Source organism: Narcine bancroftii, chromosome 11 (genome assembly GCF_036971445.1).
Source record: "Narcine bancroftii isolate sNarBan1 chromosome 11, sNarBan1.hap1, whole genome shotgun sequence".
Lineage (NCBI taxonomy): Eukaryota > Metazoa > Chordata > Chondrichthyes > Torpediniformes > Narcinidae > Narcine > Narcine bancroftii.
Genome location: NC_091479.1, coordinates 83,695,729 through 83,717,299, shown reverse-complemented (window position 1 = coordinate 83,717,299; position 21,571 = coordinate 83,695,729). Strand labels below are relative to the sequence as shown.

The 21,571-nt window shown below is 38.3% G+C and overlaps 1 protein-coding gene across 5 annotated transcripts in view; it reads left to right on the top strand.

The window, feature by feature from the left end:
* The first annotated feature begins 1,967 nt into the window (after positions 1 to 1,967).
* Positions 1,968 to 21,571, top strand: part of ergic2 (ERGIC and golgi 2) — a 41,535-nt gene continuing 21,931 nt past the window's right edge. For 2 of the 5 annotated variants that reach the window (XM_069903793.1, XM_069903790.1), the window contains exons 1-10: positions 1,968 to 2,176; positions 7,029 to 7,183; positions 7,280 to 7,388; positions 8,202 to 8,248; positions 10,796 to 10,866; positions 11,474 to 11,514; positions 12,877 to 12,978; positions 14,603 to 14,698; positions 18,782 to 18,837; positions 20,306 to 20,404. In XM_069903793.1, coding sequence (XP_069759894.1) covers positions 7,078 to 7,183; positions 7,280 to 7,388; positions 8,202 to 8,248; positions 10,796 to 10,866; positions 11,474 to 11,514; positions 12,877 to 12,978; positions 14,603 to 14,698; positions 18,782 to 18,837; positions 20,306 to 20,404 — 727 coding nt within the window. In that variant the 5' untranslated portion in view covers positions 1,968 to 2,176; positions 7,029 to 7,077. Of the gene's footprint in view, positions 2,203 to 7,010; positions 7,184 to 7,279; positions 7,389 to 8,201; positions 8,249 to 10,795; positions 10,867 to 11,473; positions 11,515 to 12,876; positions 12,979 to 14,602; positions 14,699 to 18,781; positions 18,838 to 20,305; positions 20,405 to 21,571 lie in introns of those variants that run through there. The other 3 variants (XM_069903792.1, XM_069903791.1, XM_069903794.1) reach the window with 3 other exon arrangements.

Here is a 21,571-nt window from a genome sequence, read left to right as displayed (position 1 = left end):
GTTATTGCTGCAGGTAGAATGAAAATCCCATCATCAAACTCGGGGCTGTTATTGGTGCAGGTAGAATGAAAATCCCATCATCAAACTCGGGGCTGTTATTGGTGCAGGTAGAATGAAAATCCCATCATCAAACTCAGACCTTTCAGGGCTGTTATTGGTGCAGGTAGAATGAAAATCCCATCATCAAACTCGGGGCTGTTATTGGTGCAGGTAGAATGAAAATCCCATCATCAAACTCGGGGCTGTTATTGCTGCAGGTAGAATGAAAATCCCATCATCAAACTCGGGGCTGTTATTGCTGCAAGTAGAATGAAAATCCCATCATCAAACTCAGACCTTTCAGGGCTGTTATTGCTGCAGGTAGAATGAAAATCCCATCATCAAACTCGGGGCTGTTATTGCTGCAGGTAGAATGAAAATCCCATCATCAAACTCGGGGCTGTTATTGGAATGAAAATCCCATCATCAAACTCGGGGCTGTTATTGGTGCAGGTAGAATGAAAATCCCATCATCAAACTCAGACCTTTCAGGGCTGTTATTGCTGCAGGTAGAATGAAAATCCCATCATCAAACTCAGACCTTTCAGGGCTGTTATTGCTGCAGGTAGAATGAAAATCCCATCATCAAACTCAGACCTTTCAGGGCTGTTATTGGTGCAGGTAGAATGAAAATCCCATCATCAAACTCGGGGCTGTTATTGCTGCAGGTAGAATGAAAATCCCATCATCAAACTCAGACCTTTCAGGGCTGTTATTGGTGCAGGTAGAATGAAAATCCCATCATCAAACTCGGGGCTGTTATTGCTGCAGGTAGAATGAAAATCCCATCATCAAACTCGGGGCTGTTATTGGTGCAGGTAGAATGAAAATCCCATCATCAAACTCGGGGCTGTTATTGGTGCAGGTAGAATGAAAATCCCATCATCAAACTCAGGGCTGTTATTGCTGCAGGTAGAATGAAAATCCCATCATCAAACTCAGACCTTTCAGGGCTGTTATTGCTGCAGGTAGAATGAAAATCCCATCATCAAACTCAGACCTTTCAGGGCTGTTATTGGTGCAGGTAGAATGAAAATCCCATCATCAAACTCGGGGCTGTTATTGCTGCAGGTAGAATGAAAATCCCATCATCAAACTCAGACCTTTCAGGGCTGTTATTGGTGCAGGTAGAATGAAAATCCCATCATCAAACTCGGGGCTGTTATTGGTGCAGGTAGAATGAAAATCCCATCATCAAACTCGGGGCTGTTATTGCTGCAGGTAGAATGAAAATCCCATCATCAAACTCAGACCTTTCAGGGCTGTTATTGGTGCAGGTAGAATGAAAATCCCATCATCAAACTCGGGGCTGTTATTGCTGCAGGTAGAATGAAAATCCCATCATCAAACTCGGGGCTGTTATTGGTGCAGGTAGAATGAAAATCCCATCATCAAACTCGGGGCTGTTATTGGTGCAGGTAGAATGAAAATCCCATCATCAAACTCGGGGCTGTTATTGCTGCAGGTAGAATGAAAATCCCATCATCAAACTCGGGGCTGTTATTGGTGCAGGTAGAATGAAAATCCCATCATCAAACTCGGGGCTGTTATTGGTGCAGGTAGAATGAAAATCCCATCATCAAACTCAGACCTTTCAGGGCTGTTATTGGTGCAGGTAGAACGGTAAATAGATTCAACAATAACAAGCGCTAGCTTCTGCTCTTGCCTCCACCACCAATGCCTCTGTCCTTTGCGCCTCTGTCCTTTGCACCTCTGTCACACAAGACTAACTCGCTGCTCTCCCCAGTCTTCGAGCTGAAACATTAACTCGGTTCCTCTCTGCCCTCCACAGATGCCAGCGGAACGTTTCCGGCATTTTATCTCATGCTGCCTTCCCCTGTAATTCATCCCCGCCGGCTCCGGGGACGAGGTTCACTCGGGTCGATCTATAGACCGGAAATTGCGTGACCGGAAGAAGGAGAGGGCAGAGGTCATGCTGTCGTTCCCCTTTCCCCCTTCTGCTCAGCGACTCGGAGGCTTGGAAACCGTAATGCTGTACATGGCACGCATTGATAGGCTCTGCCTTCAGCCCCCGAGAAAGTGAGTGAGGGGAGTCGGCTTCGGGAACGGTCCACCGGCACTGCCCCGCAGTCACAGCCAGCCAGCCCAGGAGCCCGGCAAGTGGCGACCATTCGCAGTGAGTTACTCGTCCTGTGGTTCCAGGTTAGCTCCAGACCCCAGCATGTGGGTTGTGGTGGACTCAGCAGTCGCCCGATTGTTTCGATGCACTTGCCTTTGGGATATGTCATCAGGTTTCAAGTCATTCTTATCGCACGTCGCCAATTGCGTTGACAATGTCGATTTTCATTGGAATACTTGAAAGTGCAGTTTTGGGGGTGGGGGGTGGGGGGGGGGGGTTCTCGTGCAAAAGGGACATTGTGCGAAACGCTTTTCCTTGTAAGAGCAGATTTTGTGACTTGGACATGAATGGTAAACTGAGATTTATTGCAGTCTTTGTAGAACAAACATCTGCTGCTTCCGTGTGCTTGTGCAATATTTTAAATTTGCAGATTGGGAAGATTTTGTTGTTGTCCCTGGTTGTGTTTGGGGATGGACCCCTGTAGATCAGAATTTAACTACTTGATATAAAAGTTGTATTCATCTGCAAACCCTAGTTTGGGTACTGACTCAGACTGTTGATAATTTCAGCGTCATGTTTGTTTCACTCTTCCAATAGCTCCTGATTTCCCCTTACCTTAGCCGATCTGTGGTGGCCAAAACCCACAGACAGTCATTTACTATTTTTAGAGTCAAACATTTCAAGCCTCCTCGCTGGCCAACTTCTCAAATCTAGCAATGTTCACCTTCTCCCTTTTTCTTATTCTGAACTTTATTCCATTTCCCTGTGACCATAGTTTTCCCCATTTTGCTTTGATTCGTTGATCACAAGTGCTTTCATAATTGTCTGTGTCTGGTTGTACCTCCGAAGTGATTTTGGATTTTTTTCTAGGTTGAAGATACTATAGAATTGCAAATTGGAATAATGGCTGGTGTATATATGCCAAACTATCCTTTGGGGGAAAATAATGCTGTGGATCCTTTGCCTCACTTAAGTAAACTGAGGACAGTTTAATATTTATGATGGGACAGTCCAAGAAGAGAAGCAGAAAATGCTGGAAGCACTCAGTAGTTAGGCAGCATCTGTGGAAAGACTTGAAGTTTCAGCTGAAAACCCCAATGTGGATTGGGTGAAATGAACATCTCTTAGGTGAGACCAGGTGATTGAGATGTTTCTGAAGCTGATTAATGAGGGAAGTTACAGATGAAATATGTAAAGTATTGTCTTGCACCAATGAAATGTAGAGCATTGTTGTTGAAGCCAAATATCAAATGTGAAATATGCAGCAGATTGGGCAGTGTTTTTATGTTGCAGATGGATAACCTTGCAGCCTGCTTGGGTGGTTCTGATACAAATAGGAATACAGTTTTGAGGAATCTGAAATTGTTGAATCCTTGGTGCTGTATTATTTCTGGACAAAAGATGAAGTCCTGTTGCAGATGCTGGGGGAGAACTTTGTCAGGGTTGGCATCTCTTGAGCATCTGCAGACTTTCTTGTGTAATTGTACAAGAGTTCTGTTTGTCAATTTACATTAGTCTTTGTTGGAACAATACATACAGAGCAAAATTGGAATGGAGAATTGAAAAGCCTGGACTGAACAAAGATGTTCTGCAAACCAATCATTCAATTCATGTTTTCGGCACTGTAAAGGAGGCTACTTCTTGAGAACTGAATGAAATCCTACCAATTAGAACTGTGTGAATTATCATCTGAATGGCCTGTTCATTGGAAAGGACAAAGTAAAAATAATTTGTGAGGGGAGTAATCGATAAACAGGGTAGAATGGGCAAGGGAATTGCAAAGAAAATGGTCCATTTAGAATCCTGAAAGGGGGAAGAGGGAATTACAGATCGGGTGGTGGAATTTCATTGGCGGTGTGATGGATGGCCAATCTCTGTAGGGTAGAAGGTGGCAGGGGAACCCTATCCTTGCCCTGGGTGGAATGAGAAGTGAGAATAGACATGATTCAGGAGGCTGTCAACCGTTGTGGTGAGGAAGACCTAATTAAGGAAGATATCTTAGTTACAGTGGAAAGTCTCATTAGAAACAGTAGCGATGAGTGAATAGAGTGCTTAAAAGAAGTAGAGTGAGACAGATAGCTGTGGAAATCCATGGGGCTTTTATTAAATGTGCAAAATGGCATTTAAATTTGATTTTTTTTATATTTGTGTTCTTGACTTATTTTTGGGTGCAAAAGTTTGGTTTTTTAAAACTTGTGTTTGTTTTTTTTAAAAGTAGTGTCTATTGGCTATTGTCATGCACAAAATATTGTCTTTTATGATATTTTGAGTATTGTTGATGCCATATAACAGGATATGGGAAAGTTATCCATTTCTGAGCAAAAACTATGAAATATCATTTAGTCCATCTATCTTCTCAGAACAATCTCATCAACGTACTTATTTCCATGCAACTTATTATTTTACACATGCTATTAACATCTTCTGAGGTATTGCATTCATAATTTATAGTTACACGATGACCAGGATGTCTTTGAGATGTGGGAGGAAATTGGAGTACTGTGGAGATGTATGGTCCTGAGAAAAATGTGCCAGCTCTGACAGATTGCACTGATATCAGAATCAAATGCAGGTTTCTGGAACCATATTTGTTGTGCCACTGTCTGGCTTAAATAGAATTTTAGGATGATGGAGCATTGGGAGGAGATTTTGGGATGCTGGAAGGTTTGGAGAAGGAGAATGACTTGGTCACCTGGCCCCTTCACATCAGCTAGTTATTCGGTATGATCATGGCTAATTTGCCCCAAGCCTCAATTCCCTTTAAACGCTAGTCTAGTCTCTCCAACCCTCTGGAATAGATGACTGTAGAGATTCATCACCGTCTGTGAGGGGAAAAATGCTTACCCAACTCAGTTTTAAATGCCTGTCCTCTTCTCTAAAAACCCATGTTTGTGATTAACCCTTGTCATTCCCCCTTAAGATCATAGATATTTCAAGAAGATAACTCCTCATTCTTATAAACTTCCAGTTAGCTGTTGGTGATGCAGCAAACTTTCCATCCCAGGATATAGCCTAATGAATCTTTTCTGAACTGTGTGTTGAGCTGGTAAATTCTTACTCAAATTCAGGCTGACTTTTTCGGAATTCTCAATTCACTTGCAAAAAATTTAAGATACAGAGCAACATTTACTGTTTGTTTGGGAGCGGGGTGTTAATTAAATCAACTGACTTTTTTTCCAATTACATTTCGCATTGTGGAAAATTGAGACATGGCCTGTTTTCTAGGATCGCAAATTCTACCCTCCACCCCACCCCATCCCAACCCGCAAGATGCTTTTGTGCAGCCCTGCCAAATGCAATGGTAACAAATTGTTTTTGTAATTCCATCTCTTTACCAATAAAAACCAATATACCATTTGCCTTAATTACACATTGGAGCTTCATACTAACATTTTGTGTTTAATGCCCCAGAACATCTATTATACTACTCATTTGCAGTCTTTGGATGCTCTAGTGATCACAATGTGGTAGTCTGGTTTTTTGGTCCCTCCTTCAGAAGAACACGACTTTGTGCTTTCCCTTTTTTTCTCCCCTCTTTCAACCGATCTGGATTCTACTGCACCACCCAAATCATTGCAGCATGCCCTTCTACCTATTTGCATGTCATTGGCAAGTTGGAGGAGATGCCAGTGTGAAAGGTATTAAAGTCACTAAAGTAAATATTTAAGACTGAACCTTTAGGTGCTTCACCAGTTGCATTTCTCCAGATTGTTTCTAACCCTCTGACTTTATGATAACTAGTTTTCAATCCACATCAACATTTCTCCCCCACCCCCATCAATAATGTAAGCTGCAATGCTCATCTCTCCTTCTTGTCCCACCCTTCTGGAAATCCAAGCACATTGCATCTACATGTCCCCTTCTGTTGTCTTTGCATGTTTACAATCTCAAAGAACTCTGGAAAATTTGTCAAAAATTATATGGCTTTATTGCATTAAACTTTTCTGAATGAACATTATCTCCAACACTCCAAAACCTTCTGTTCAAAGTCTCACAAGTCTATACCTGGGCTGGCCCCAGCCCCTATGTGTATAAAAAATTAACATTTTTGAGGATACCCTATGCCCACTCTTGGCTGTGTTCTGTAGGCAGTGCTCAAGGTTCATTTATGAGATCTATGCCACCAAACTGAGTGGGGGGGGGGGGGAATTGGGCTCAGTCTTGGTACACACCTGGGTGAATCATCATGGTCTCGCCTGTACATTCATAGGACAGCTAGATCACTTCTTTAATCAGTGTGTCATGCCTGGACATCAGGTAGGGATCGGTGGTGGCAGATACAATTTATATTAACCCTCAGTAGTTCTAGATGCCTTCCGTTGGTACTTGTTGCTCAGTTCCTGCTAACAAGATCAGTCCTGGTTCATATTTTTTTTTCCTTTTTGTTTAAATAAGTTCCACGTTTTTACTGCCAACATGTGTTGTCACTCGTTGAATCTATTACCCTTTGTAAAATTATTAGCCAGGAGAATATTCTAATAGAATAGCAATGCAATCAGTCTTCAACAGGGGAGGAAGATAGAAACCGGGAAGTGATAAGCGAGTTAGTTTAACATCTGTCATAAACAAAATATTAGAAGATTTTAATGACATTAAAGTATAAGAATCAAGATGATCAAACAAGGGTAATATTTATACCTTTGAAAAAATGCTCAGTTTCTGAGCTGTTAAATATTTGAGGGAAAATGAAATCAGTAACTCAAATGCAATTCCCCAACACAATAGGTATAATTGCTTCAAATTAATGGTTTTTGTATCATTCCTGTAATTATTTAAAATAGATAGAAACCTAACGTGGCTTTATTGGGGAGACATGGGTGAGTGGTAATACTTGGATGGCTAATAGAAAACTTTCACCGCCATTTCAGGATTTCTTGTATTATGTAAATAGGTTTTAATATGTTTGCAGGTTTAATTTATGAAGCTGAAAGTGAAAAACCCTGAATGTATATTTGAAGATGAGGCGATTAAATAAGAAAAAGGCACTGAATTTAGTGAATGAGCTTGATGCTTTCCCAAAGATTCCTGAAAGTTATATTGAAACTTCAACAAGTGGTGGAACAGGTACTTTAAAATTTGCTTCTTGGCTAATATGTATTTAATCATCATTTAAAAGCTATTAAAATGTTTATTCCAATAACAATTATTTCTTCTTTACAGTTTCTATAATTGCCTTTACCACCATAGCTCTATTGTCCATTATGGAATTTTTTGTCTATCAGGACACGTGGATGAAGTATGATTATGAAGTGGACAAAGATTTTGCCAGGTGATTATTTAATATATTTATTTTTTGAGAACATATTCGTAGTCCTCTAAATGTACAATTAGAGAATTTAGAGATGAAGAAATGAAGGGGCTGAGATCATTGGAGATGTGGAAAGAGTTTGTAGGAAACATTAGTGAGCCAAATCCTTTGATGTCTGACTGGTTGCCTAATCTTGGACCACATTGTTTCTTCAGTTATGGTCTTTAACTCTATTCTGAAAGAAAACTAGCTTCGCTTGTTCATTTCCTCAAAGGCTTTGACAGCTGATGAGGCTCAGGTTCACTCGCTTTCAAATATCCAAGACCATTATTTACCATCAGAAAAGACTGCATCTGTACTTGGAGTAGTAGTAGGTGTGTATTTTTAAAATATTACCCATTTGTTAATAAATGAAAAACAGGTGGCTAAACTCCAAAATGACCAAAGAATATCATTCACGTGGTTCTCAACTGAGATGGGAAATTTCTGACTGCTTCCAGCTGTAGCTTTGCTTTCTCGGTCTAGTAACATGTGGGGAAAGTAGACGTGTACATGATTTTACAGCCATAAGCATCAAGATACAGTAAGAGTACTCATTTTTGTAGATGATGCCTGCTGAATATGTTCTGTCAAAAACTCTGACTCCTTTTAATAATCTTTTGTATCTGGTAAACTATCTTCAAAATAAAGGTTAAACACATTGCTTACACAAATGTAATGGAATGTTTAGGTACTTTTATAACATAGAGGGAAAAAGTTCATAATTAATTTAGAATAAGAGAAATATTTTACTGGAATAATAACTGTCTTTCTTTTTTTTTTTAAACCTTGCAGCAAACTGAGAATTAATTTAGATATTACAGTTTCAATGAAATGCAATTGTAAGTACTCTGATATTATTACCAGTTTTTAGTTGTTGGTATTTTCTTTGGCTTGGCTTCGCGGACGAAGATTTATGGAGGGGTATGTCCACGTCTGCTGCAGGCTCGTTGGTGACTGACAAGTCCGATGCGGGACAGGCAGGCACGGTTGCAGCGGATGCAAGGGAAAATTGGTGGGTTGAGGTTGGGTGTTGGGTTTTTCCTCCTTTTGTCTATTTTGTCAGTGAGGTGGGCTCTGCGGTCTTCTTCAAAGGAGGTTGCTGCCCGCCGAACTGTGAGGTGCCAAGATGCACGGTTTGAGGCGATATCAGCCCACTGGCGGTGGTCAATGTGGCAGGCACCAAGAGATTTCTTTAAGCAGTCCTTGTACCTCTTCTTTGGTGCACCTCTGTCTTGGTGGCCAGTGGAGAGCTCGCCATAGAACATGATCTTGGGAAGGCAATGGTCCTCCATTCTGGAGACGTGACCCACCCGGCGCAGTTGGGTCTTCAGCAGCGTGGATTCGATGCTTGCGGACTCTGCCAGCTCGAGTACTTCGATGTTGGTGATGAAGTCATTCCAATGAATGTTGAGGATATATAATGTTGAGTTTTTGGTTTAACCTTTATTTAAGTAACTATGGTGATGGAAAAGAAACTTGCTCGACCTGTCTAATTCTTTTCATGGGATCCTAAAAGAATATTACTGATTTGCATCACTTTTATTTGTAATGCAATGTGAAGGATTAATGAAAATAAGAACTGAATTTAAAAGATTTGAATCTTATTTCTCTTTGTGCTTGTTATCAAGCCATAGGCAAGTGTTGGCTGTGTCTTCAGAAGCTGATAAATTGGAGGATTCTGCTGTTTTTTTTCTCTAGCCTTCACCATGCTCCCCGCCCCCACAAATACTGTGGCGTATCCCTATGGGGATTACATGGGCAGTGCCTATGTGTTAGTTGCTCTCTATTATTCTGATGAAGTTGATTATCATCTGACTACATATAAAACCAGATGAGACCACCATGCACACACCCATAATGCACAGCATATAATAATCACAGATATACTTAATGATATAAAATAAATGGGTATATTTTTGGTGTAATTTACTCATTTCATTTATAAGAGATACTATTCATCAATCTCACAGCATGCAGGAAGAAGCTATTTCTCAGCTTGGGGCATTCCTGACTTTTTTGGTCATGTACCCCTTTCCTGATGGTTATTGGTCAGAGACACTGTGCAATGAATGGTAGAAATCCTCCATAAGCAGCTGTTAAAGCCACGCGCCCGGTGAGTATCGTCAGTGGAGGAAAGGGAGGCCCTTGTGATCTCCTCGCTGTTTTAATGATCCTCTGATTTCTGGTCTGATGTTTTGCATTTATAGTTACCATATGATGCAGCCAAACAGGACACACAATTTTGCTCCTGGAAAAAATTGTCCCAGTGGGGACTGATAGCCTTGCCCTCCTTAGGAAGCGTATGTTTTATCATGGCTTCCTGACAAATAGGTGTTGTGTATTCAGGATAGGTTGTCTAGTGAATGCACACCAAGGAACTTTGTGGTCTCCACTCTTAGGAGCCATGAATGTGCAGTGAAGGGTGGTTGACCTTCATCCTCCTGAAGGCCACGATCATCTCCTTTGTCTTGTCCACTTTGAGACTCTGATTGTTCTCACACCATTTGACAGGTCTCCCAACCTCCTCTTTGTAAGTTGCCGTTGGTCTGGATAAGTTTAGGGGTGATGTCAAGGGCATGCAGAGTGTTGGGTGTCTGGAACAGTTTGCCGGGTGTAGCGGTGGAAGCAGTATTTAAAAGGCTTTGAGCTAGATCACAGATATGCAGGGAATGGAGGGAAAAATGTGATGTGCAAGGAGCAGAAATTCTTTCATTTGGCATTGTGTTCAACACAGACATCTTGGGCCAAAGGGCCTGTACTTGTGCTTTATGGTTCTGTGGATCATAAACTGTCATCCTTGTGGTCCACTTTTTTCACACATATATTCATTCAATAACAATGATTTTAAAATTTACTCTAACAAGGTTTACTGGTTTGCAATACTATTGGAACAGAAATCATCTGGCTAAATCCAGTCCTCAGAGGTAGTAAGAGAATTCTGCGGTTTCTTTTGTAAGTGACTGAATGTCGTGTATCCACGGTGATGTACAAAATAACTATCAATCTTTGAAGACAGCACTCCTTTCAATGGCCCATTTGATTCCAAGTAGCAAAAACTTGAGCTGTTTTTGATGACGGTGTAGATAAAATTGCTTTGGGTGTTTTTTGGTCAGATACTTATTAACTGAAATGATTTTCTGTTGCTTGGACTACTGTTGCCATTACAAGAGAACCATTCTCTGGAATAGTATAAGGCTCATTAAATATTTACATAAATATTATTAGAATTTTGTCAAACTCATTGATGTGGTTTATGAATTGTAAAAACGAGGTGTTTCCAATATTTTTAAGCAAAAGTGTTTACTGAAGAAAGTTGATACTTTTATCTACAAGTAATGTGGGAATTTGTAATCTGTCACCGAGATTATATCTTTCTTTGTAAATAGATGTTGGTGCAGATGTCCTGGATTTAGCTGAAACTATGGTGGCTGCTTCTGAAGGATTGAAATATGAACCAGTATGTATAATTGTTGCTTATTGCTATTTCAAAATAGACAGAAAATCGATGTTGTGGATACTTCACTGTTTAAGCTACATTAAAGATCTGAACAAAGAATCAACATTGCATGCAAAAAGTAAATGCAAATTGATGGAAGGTCTCAACCCTAAATGTCAACGTTCCTTTTGCCTCTACTAATGTTGCCTGATCCACTGAGTTCACCAAAATTTACTCTTTCTTGCATTTGATTACTGATGTGCATTATTTTTTCAGTTGAGAATTTGGGTATTTGATCGAAGCTTTCTGTAAAGCTGCTCATGGATTGTTCAGTGTTAAATTGTAATTCCATATAGTTTTCAACATTGTGTTCAGTTTCATGAAGCCTGGAGGAAAGAACACCATGCTGTAACACTTCATTTTGATATAGGTTCTGCTAAAGTTTCATCTCTGCAAATAAACTAATGTGAGCAGAAAGATCAATTTCTTTCATCTTAAATATCTCAACAATTCCTTTTGTGAAACATGCTCCATACTATTTTCATCAATATACAGCTTGGCAATATGACCATTAAAAATTTTCATTGGAAAGTTGGGATGCTAATTGACGTATTTTTTTTAATTGTAGACCGTTTTTGAATTATCTACACGTCAGAAAATGTGGCAAAGGTAAGAAATGGATTCTCTTTTTTCTGAAAATTCTCTTTTCCTGGAATAATTGTTGATTTCTGGTGATTAATATATAAAGTATCTGCCAACTACTTTGTCACAATAGTGCTGTGACTAAGTTAAATCAGAATATGAAATGTAAAATTGTCTGTATTTGCTGAGTGCAGCAAAGCAGACATGATTCCGTTCATTCCCAACCACCCCAATCCCTCCTGCAAGATGCCTTCCATCTGGGTGTGAGTACGGGAAAGCAAGCAGCTGTGCGACAGTTTCAGGGCGTACAATTTTCATGTAGAACTTGCATTATCTTTTGTTCCCTGACCTAGTTGACAACCTTTTCTTTGCCATAGATTGTATTTTTCCTAAATTCTGTCAGTAGTGAAATCTTAACTGAATGAATTGTTGAGAGAATTCAAAAGATGAGCCAATATTATAACCAGGTTATTTTTCTCCAGGTGAAGCAGGTTGAGAATTCACCAGTTGGGAAATGTCACAATAACCTGGTTATTGTTGTAAATTATGTTGGTTAGCTTTATTTTTGGGACTTTTTTGTCACTAATTTTGATATCAAAATGAAAATTTGCAGTACAGATACTCCCCGACTTGTGACCTTTGCGACTTGCATCCATCTGCACATACAACCAATTTTTAAAAAAAAATATAAGATAAAATATAAAATTTATGCAGATTATGTTACATATGACAAACTATAATAGGGATATAGGGCATGTAAGAGCCAAAATGTGCATACTTACCTTGTTAGTCATCGTCCTGGGGTCCTTTGACTGGGTGCGGCCATCTTGATTCCTGTGTGCATGCGCAGTGAGTTCTTGTATTGGAATTCGGTTGGCGCATGCGTGAGAGTTAAGGGTGCAAATTCAATATTGTCAGGGTGCTTAACTCTCACGCATGTGCCAACCGAACTCCACTACGCGAATCCACCGTGCATGCGCCAATCAGATATTCGTATATGCGCACAGAAATCAAGATGGCCACGCTCAGCCTGTTGGACTTGGGGATGCCAACTCACAATATAAGTTTTGACCAGAAGGTGGAAAGATTTGCCACAGTTGATTGACAAATTTAGGAAGATTTAAGTTGTTATCGTCAAATTTGATTGAAAAGTTTGCTTAAGACTTTGGTACTCCACTCGTGAAGGAAAAATTCTGACTTGTATCCATTTAGAGATACAACTGATTCTTTGGTCCCAATTACAGTCGTAAGTTGGGGAGTACCTGTAATTTCATTAGATTTATTATTGATTTGTAAAGCTATTAAGATGAGTTGGTTAACTGCAAGTGTGCTGATGTTTTAATTAGAATTAAGACTTGCTAAAGGTGCAAATTGTTTGATCTGTTTAAGAACACTTCAGAAGATTCGGAAAAAAGTTCAAGAAGAACATTCTCTTCAAGATCTTTTATTCAAAAGTGCTTTTAGAGGTTTGCCAACCGCATTACCACCAAGGTAAATGATCCAGCAAAATCAAATACAGGCTTCTCCTGCTATCCAAAAGTAGAGTGTTCCTATGAAACCTTTTGTAAGTCAAAATGACATAAAATGAAGAAGCAATTACCATTGATTTATTTGGGAAAATTTTTTGAGTATTCCCAGACCCAAAATCATACCAAATAGCACATAAAACCTAAAATAACACTAACATGTAGTAAAAATAGGAATGATATAAATACACAGCCTATATAAAGTAGAAATAAAGTACGTACAGTGTAGTTTCACTTACTAGAATTGGGAAGACAGTGTACTTGATGCTGAGTGTAGTTCCTGGGCAGGAACTTGGCAGTACCACTCGCTGCTCAGGGTGCGCCCTACCTCTATAACGGCTCGCTGCAAAAAAAACGCTGAACGGTATTTTCGCTTTCTGCCTTTCTTCACAAAAGTGAAAATCCACTTCAGATTTCTTTCAGTTAGTGAAAACCGGTACTAATTTAGGTCTTTCATAAAAATGAAGTGGTGTCAAGCGAACTTTGGAATACCTGTATATTTGAATGTTGAAACCTACAAGATGTATTCCAGAATAAATCTGCGATCAATTCTGAGTCAATAGAGACATTATGGGAACTTGGACAAAATCCTAATTATTGAATTGTATTTTGCCTAAAAGGGTAAATGTCAGTAGGAAACAATATTTATTAAAGTATTATAAGAGCAGGAGATGGGCTAGGGAATATTGTTCCTCCAAATATTTTCACTCCAAATATTGAACTTGATGGAGATTCAATCTTGTGTCCTGATTTAATCCCATTGCATGCTGCTGGAGCTCTCAACACCAACGTAGAGTATGCCCTTATGATGTAACAGTCAGTGGAGTTATATACAAAGACAAAAAAAAGGGTGATCTTCTAGTCAGTGCACTGTGCAGCGAACGAAAGAAAAAAGCACACAGAAGCTGTAAGTGAGTTGAACCAACCAACTGACTTTACAGGAACTCTCCAAGAGCTTTTCAACACGACTCCCATGATCTTTTGCGACCCCCCCCCACCGGGACCATTGTGATGTCAGCCTGCACCCCCTTGACCCGGTTCACTTGTGGATCAGTGCGGCTCGCTACAATCTACCCATTTCAGAGTCAGGATTGGGTTTATTGCCATGAACCTGTTTCACTGAGACAAAGCAGTTCAGGAACTTTTAAAATCTTTTGTTTGTTTTAAAAAAGACCATCCAGAATAATGTGGAACCTCCAACTTACAGAAGCAAATGGGTTGAGAAAAATAATGCTGCATGGTTGTTGAGATTTACACAGGTTTCAAAACAAAATCCTAAATTTAGTTCAGGTTGCACTGTTTCCATGCTCACTACACCATAGTCATATTTTCATAACTTGTTCTTTTTTAGTCATTGTGGTACAAATTATTTTGCTTAAAAATAAGCTTGATGCATTCAAAACTTTAAATAGCAAAACAGAAATAGACCTTTTTTAGTTTCAGTATTACACCTGATGAAATTACAGGTTGATGTGTCTGATCCTTCATGTGTAGAATATTTCAATTTCATGTAGTCATTTCTCAATTGATCAGTTGTGACTGGCAAATTCAGAGAGTACAATGAAAATTATTTTTAATTATATTTGCAGGGAAGACAAATTATCTCATCCACACGATGCCTGTAGAATACATGGTCATTTATATGTCAACAAAGTAGCAGGAAATTTCCATATAACTGTGGGCAAGTATGTGCAGTTTTTTTACATTTGATTAAGCTTTTCTTTCAGATGTAAATAACTAATCAATTATTAAGGTCATTCTTAAACTTGGAAGTTTTTATGGACAATTGTGTGAGATTTTCTCTGTTACTGTTCTTGTGTTGTTCCTGGTGTGTGAACAACTGTTGAGAAAATCTCGTGGAGACTGTTCATAAGCCATATATGCTCATTTCCTCTTTCCCTATTACTGATAAAGTGTCCAACTTGGCTATAGATGCTTCAATAATACTATTACTTTGAGTTTCATGATGCAATCATGGCATTGAATGTTGCTTTAATGCTTTGTTGATGTGGCAAAGTTTGCAAAGTAAGATGTAGATGGAATACAAGGTTCAGTAATGGGTTCTGTGGAAGGAGTGGTCTATCTTGAAGCCAATCCAACCACAAATGCCTGTCCTATCTAACATTTGTTCCATTGATGGCCTCTCTCAACTACCTCAGAGCGCACAAAACAGGATTGAAAACCTGTCCTCCTCTATCCTGAGGGAATAACTAAAAAAGAAGGAACTGTCAAGTGATTTGATTTATTATTGCTGAGCCAAAACACTTGTGGTTAAATGCTTTTGAAAGTAGATTGGGATAACATATTAGCTCGTCTCCAAGATTGGTGAATTTTGTTAGCGTTTCTAGGATTTTTTTCAACCAATATATACTCAAACAAACATGAAGGCAGATTATTTAAATTTAATAATGAATGGGATTTACTTAATTACCTGATCATTTGTCTAAAATTGAACAGAACATGATTGAGTTCAAACCGCTACAGATGCAGTAAACAATGACTACTCACAGCAAACTGGGCATGCCTAATATTCATTAAATTGAATTTTTTTTAAAATTCTGAATTAATTCAAAAATATCACAACACTCATGATTACAGAAACCACAAGGAAGATTCAACAGCAATGTTTCCAGTCAATTATGTGCAATTAGAAATGAAAATAAAATCAAGTCTTTTGCTACATTGTGAGGAGGAAAGAGCAAAAGTTAAGGTCTGTGATGCATGGAATGCAAGGGGAGATGAACAGTGAAAAGGATAATGATGTGGCAAACTGGAATGCCAAGAAAACATGATGCCAGAAGTGTTATTGATATGAATAGATAAGGCCAATAGGCCTCATTTCTCTTGAAAGACTCTATCCTATTCAGTTTATGAAGATTTTTGCTGGAATAGTGCGGGAGATCAGGACTGAGATATTTGAGGAATCTAGCTCTGAAGAAGATCACTTAAAAATTGGACACAAGCCTTTAGAGAGCATAATTTGGAAGCACTTCTCTACCGATTAGGATTTTAGAAATGCATCTACAAGCAGCTTTCAATTATGGGGTTTCTTCAAAACAAAACATATAGGATATGTGTTGAAGATTATTGAACAGATCTACCATCAAGCACTTCTGGTTGGGAGGAAAATTAGCTCCAGCCAGTAAAAGCTGTATCATAATAAATATCCTTGTCCTGTAAAGCTTCAGCATATTACAAGTGGATGTTAGTAAAATGCACAGTAATCTCAAGTAAGAGATTTTATTACACATAAATAGCTTGTGTTGCGTGGGGGAAAAATCTACAACATGTTAATATTGTGGATGATCATTTCCTCATTTGGGAGTAACATTCATTCACCAGAAACAAAAGTAATGGACATGTCCCCAAGGCTTTATGGCCTGTATCCTACAATCTTAAAAAAATTGGCTGAAGAGGTAGTGCACGCATTGATCGTGAGCTACCAAAACATTAATTGCAAGACATTTTTTCTTTTCATTTTAAAATATTTTTATTAATGTTTTGCAATATAAACAATTGAGCAGTTCAATTATACAATGTGCTACAAGATTCGGAAAAAAAACATTTTATACAATATTCTCATAAGGAAATCCAGAGTACAGTCATAACAATAAAATAAGATTTAACAAAAAAAAACACAAAAAGAAAAATTTCAAAATCCCTTCATCTAACCCAGGTTGAAAGTTGACATGTATGTATCAAGTGACACCAACTTAAGAGGTGGACAACAGTGTCAAAATTCCAGAACCACCTTAAATCATGAGATTATGATAATAGTCCATAGATGGGTCCAATGTCTTTTGGAACTTAACATTCGAATCCTTGACAACCTATCTAATTTATTCTAGAGTTAAACAAACTATAATATCTCCTAGCCATTGTGCATGTGTAGGTGGAGTATTATCTTTCTGTTTAATCAAAATTTCACATCTGGCTAACTGATGTAAAAGATAAAATTCTGCTTTGAATACAAGTCAGTAATACATCAACATCTTGAGGTAATCCTAAAGAGCAATTAAAGGTCAAGGTTCCAATTTTAACAAGAATTACCGATAGTGTAAAGACAATCTAACAGAGTTGGTGTGATTTTATGAAAAGGTAATTGTGTGTGGCAATTTTGCCAACATTCACTGAGGCTGTAATAACTTGGAAGGACAAAGAAAAACAGTAAATTTGGTGTTTTTTTGGATTCCTAGAAATTATGTGATAAGGTCCCACATTAGGGTACTGCACAAAACATGTATTCTATCCACACACGTGTGGGGAATAATACATTAGTATGAATAGGAGAGTGGCAAACAGAAAATGGAGTCAAGATAAATGAGACAGCTTGGATTGATCAAAAGGTAGTTGGGGGTCACAGGACTCCATGGAGCAGCTTCAACTGTTTATTCAGCCCCTTCATCTAAGTAATTATAAAATGTGGCCAAATTTACTGAAGCGGCAAAGAAGTGTGGATTCAGGTGTGGTATGCAGTACAAATTCAACCCCAGCAATTAATTATAAATCAGTATTGTAAATAGTTTCAGGCAGGTTGCCAGGGGAAGGATGGAGATTGTAATTACCAGTAGAATGTGTGAGTTTAAGTCTATAACTTGGTTTGAAGTAATATTCTATGTAGGATGAGCAGTTAAATATTTTGATATAATGAAAGGATTGAAAGGGATGACATTGAGGAGGAGCTGTGTGTTAATATGGTGGGCTATGGTCAGGGTGCAGGTCAGTGCTGTTAGATTCTATGATTCTAGTGTGTGTGTGTGTGTGTGTGAAAAATCATGCAAACTTGCATGGTTCTGTGGTCTTTTCATCCTAATGATCTTGGGATAGATCCCATAGGGCACTGATGTTCGGTTTTATTTTAACAGCTAAAAAGAAAAAAATTCTTTGCATCATGAAACTACCCTCAAACACCTGAGGATTTGCTTCTCTAATATTCTCTTTCGCAAAATTCATTAAAAAGTATAATCATTTTTTAACCTAAGATCATGTGATAAGGTGTATTCTCTCTCCTACATTTTCTTTAGTTTGTTGGACTGTTCTAACATGATACTTACTCCTTTCTTTCATATTCCTCTAACTTAATAGCTTGCTGTAAAAACATTATCCTTATCTTTTTCTTTCCACTATCAATTGATTCTAGTTGATGTTCATATCACTTTTGTCAATTGTATTTTAAAAAATCTGCCTCTGTTTTGAGGTAACTCATTCTTGCATTGGTGTCAAAACTGATAATCACATCCAAAAATGTGTAGTCCTTTATCATATCTGTACACCAATACAGCAATTTCCTGTTGATTTTCCATTTTCTGTGCCAGAGAAGTAAATCATCGATCACTACTGTAAATACCTGATCTCGAACTTGTTTTCCAAACTTTTAAATTCAGCTTTCACAACTGCACCTTTTTTGACCAACCTCCTGACTTTCAATGGAAATTAGTTTATTTTCCCTCCTTTTGAATTTGTTTTGAGACTTGACAATCTCTCATCCTAGCAGAAAAGTTTGCAGGGGTGCTGGTTCTACTCACAGTATCACCAGGGGAATTTCAATGTTAGTAACCAAATTGTCTTTATTATCTGCCACCACTCACATGCTGTTTTTTCTTTCTATCATGTACCTCATTTTCTGCTGATCTCTGATTTCTTTAAGTCTGCAAGGGAAAAGGATATTAGTTTTATTGATAACTTTTAATATTGTCCTATTAATGCTGACCGATTGATAAAAGTTCTTTCATATCAATTTCCAATGGACAAATTCTCTGCACCTTTAGGGCAATTCCTCACCCAAGAGGTCATGCACATATGGCAGCTCTTGTTAGTCATGATGGTAAGTGCTGATAAATCTTAATCCAATATATTATAGATTGATTAATATAGCTCAAAAGAAATAGTGTGCATTAAATGACATGCATGGTGGTTAGTAAAGCCATTGAATTTTGTGGATCACCAGATACAAGGAAATATAGTGTATCATTCAGCTATGAAAGAGAGTTGAAGACCTTCACCTCAGATTTAGAAGATTATGCTCAAATCCCAGGAATAAGATATTCCAATGCAGCCTGAGGGAATACTGTACTATTGGAATTTCCTGGCTTTTGGATAAATCTTCTTTACACAGAGATTCTGAGTATCTTTCTTGGCTTAGCATGAAATAAAATTCTTATAGCACCATTCACAGATTTAGGAGCGCTCTGTCTGTCCAATGTCAGTGAAGCAGATTATCTGGCAATTTTGACGTGGAGCTATCTGTGTGAATATTGACTGCTGTATTTCTTGCGTTACAACATTTTTATTGGCTGCAAATCATTTTGGAATGATAGGTTTTACAGCTGCTGGTTATTCCCTGCCGTCTCATCTTACTTCATATGGGAGTTTCAAAAGTGAGCATTTTTCATGGACTTTCTTATCAGAGAGGGAGCATCAAAGCTTAATTTGTGAAAATCCACTTTTTCAATTCTCGCAGTATTCATTGAACAGCTGTCACATCTGGAAATAGGGATTGATTGCTCTTTCCCTCGTTCAAAAGCACTCAACTCCAATTGTCCATCCTTATCACTAACCCCACTCATCAGTTGTTAAAATATAATCGTCTGATTTTTTTTTGTGTATCTCTATGGTGCATTTTATCAATTATATTGCCTAAGGAAGTAAGATAGTTTAATATGCCACGAAAGTATAATTCTATTACTTCAATTTGAAAAGGACATTTTTAAGGCCTTTAAATTTTTAAAATTTAGACATACAGCATGGTAACTCAATTGACCTACAAACCTTGTACATTTTGAAGGGTGGGAGGAAACACATGCGGACATGGGAAGAATGTACAAACTGCTTACAGACCGTGCTGGATTCTAACCCTGGTCGCTGGTGCTGTGACAGCAATGTACTAATATCCATGTTAACCTCATGACCCAACTAGCCATGCTGCCCATTCAAAATTTAATCAACGTTTTGTAAAATGTAGAGTAATGGGAGCTCAAAATATTATATATAATGTTTTTAACCACACGGGGGTGCTCTTCATTCTCCAAATGGTCTGTTTCACAGGGAATTCGTAACATCTGAATACTGTATTCACTTCTTTCTTAAATTTGATCATAATTATCTGGAAAAAAATATTTGTGCCTGATTATTTTATGGGGTAGAGTTAGAGGGGAAAAAGACAAGAAATGGATGGATATTTTTGAAAAAGCAAGTTAATATTTACAAGCAAAACTAAACATTTTTGAAGATGTGCTTGTTTTTTGAAAATGATATGAAAACTGGCTAAATAACATACTTTTATTGGTTTTCAGTGTATAATTTTTCACATCGAATAGATCACTATTCATTTGGAGAACCCATTCCAGGAATTATCAATCCTTTGGATGGAACTGAAAAAATTGCCATAGACCGTGAGTTAAAGTCTGCAGACGCTGTGATTATAGTTTATACAAAAATGCTGGAGAAATTCAGCAAGACATACTGTGTTCTTTATTTAGCAAAGGTAAATATGTATAACCAATGTTTTGGGCCTGAGCCCGTCATCAAGGCATGAGCAAAATGCAGGCAGCCACCTGAGTAAAATTTTGGGGAGAGTGGCAGGGGGGAGGAGCACAGGCCCCCAGGCAAGAGGTCAAAGGTGGTTGTGGGTGAGAGGGTACAAGAGAAAAAAGCCCCTCCCCAGTCCCCCTCTCTTTCCCATCCCTCTGCTTTCCTCCATCTCCTTCCCTCTCCATTTGGAGAGCTATCCCCACTGCCCCTATCACTTTGCCACTTTTTTTTTAATCTCAGTGAAATCTCTGACCTGAATGTCTCTGGTAAACCATATAACCGTAACCATTTACGGAGCAGAAACAGGCCATGTTAAACTCAAAGTAAAATATTAATTGCCAAGACTTAGTCTAGTGAACATGCAGTGGTATAAAACAGATGAAAGTAAATTATCCACTTGTATTTCATGTGCCAAATATAGGAAATGCATTGAGAATTTTTCATTAAATTTGAGTTTGAGTCTTTCCATAACAAGATGTGCATTGATTTGGTGAAAAGTTGACAGATATGGCTGAGAAAAGTTGAGACAATTTACTTGTGCTTAAATATATTTATTTGGAGATTATGTACAGTTAATACTATAATCTGCACTTTGTAGTGCACGTCGAAAGAATCAAAGGCTTGTTGATCCAAACCAAGGCTTTTATTAACTAGAAGACTGGAGCATATCACATGTAGGTTGACAGTCAAGAATGATCTGGGTCTGGCTAGGAGCAATCCTTTAAGACCTGCCAGTAGGCATGGCTATGTTCTCAGCTAATCACCACCATCCTATACCACAAAATATATATATACACATTGGTGATAGAATCTGTACTATCACACACTTTATTTACATTTATAAAGAAAATGTTACTCAGTAGGGTCTTGAAATTGACAATTCAATTCAGTAAAACAAAATTATGACCATCTAATTGAAATTAGTGGAAAGAAATGCAAATTTGAAACCATGAGTCAATTTCAGTTACATGAAGGTCATCTGGTGTGACAGTTCAATAAAGCATTTGTTGTTCCATTTATCTTCAAGC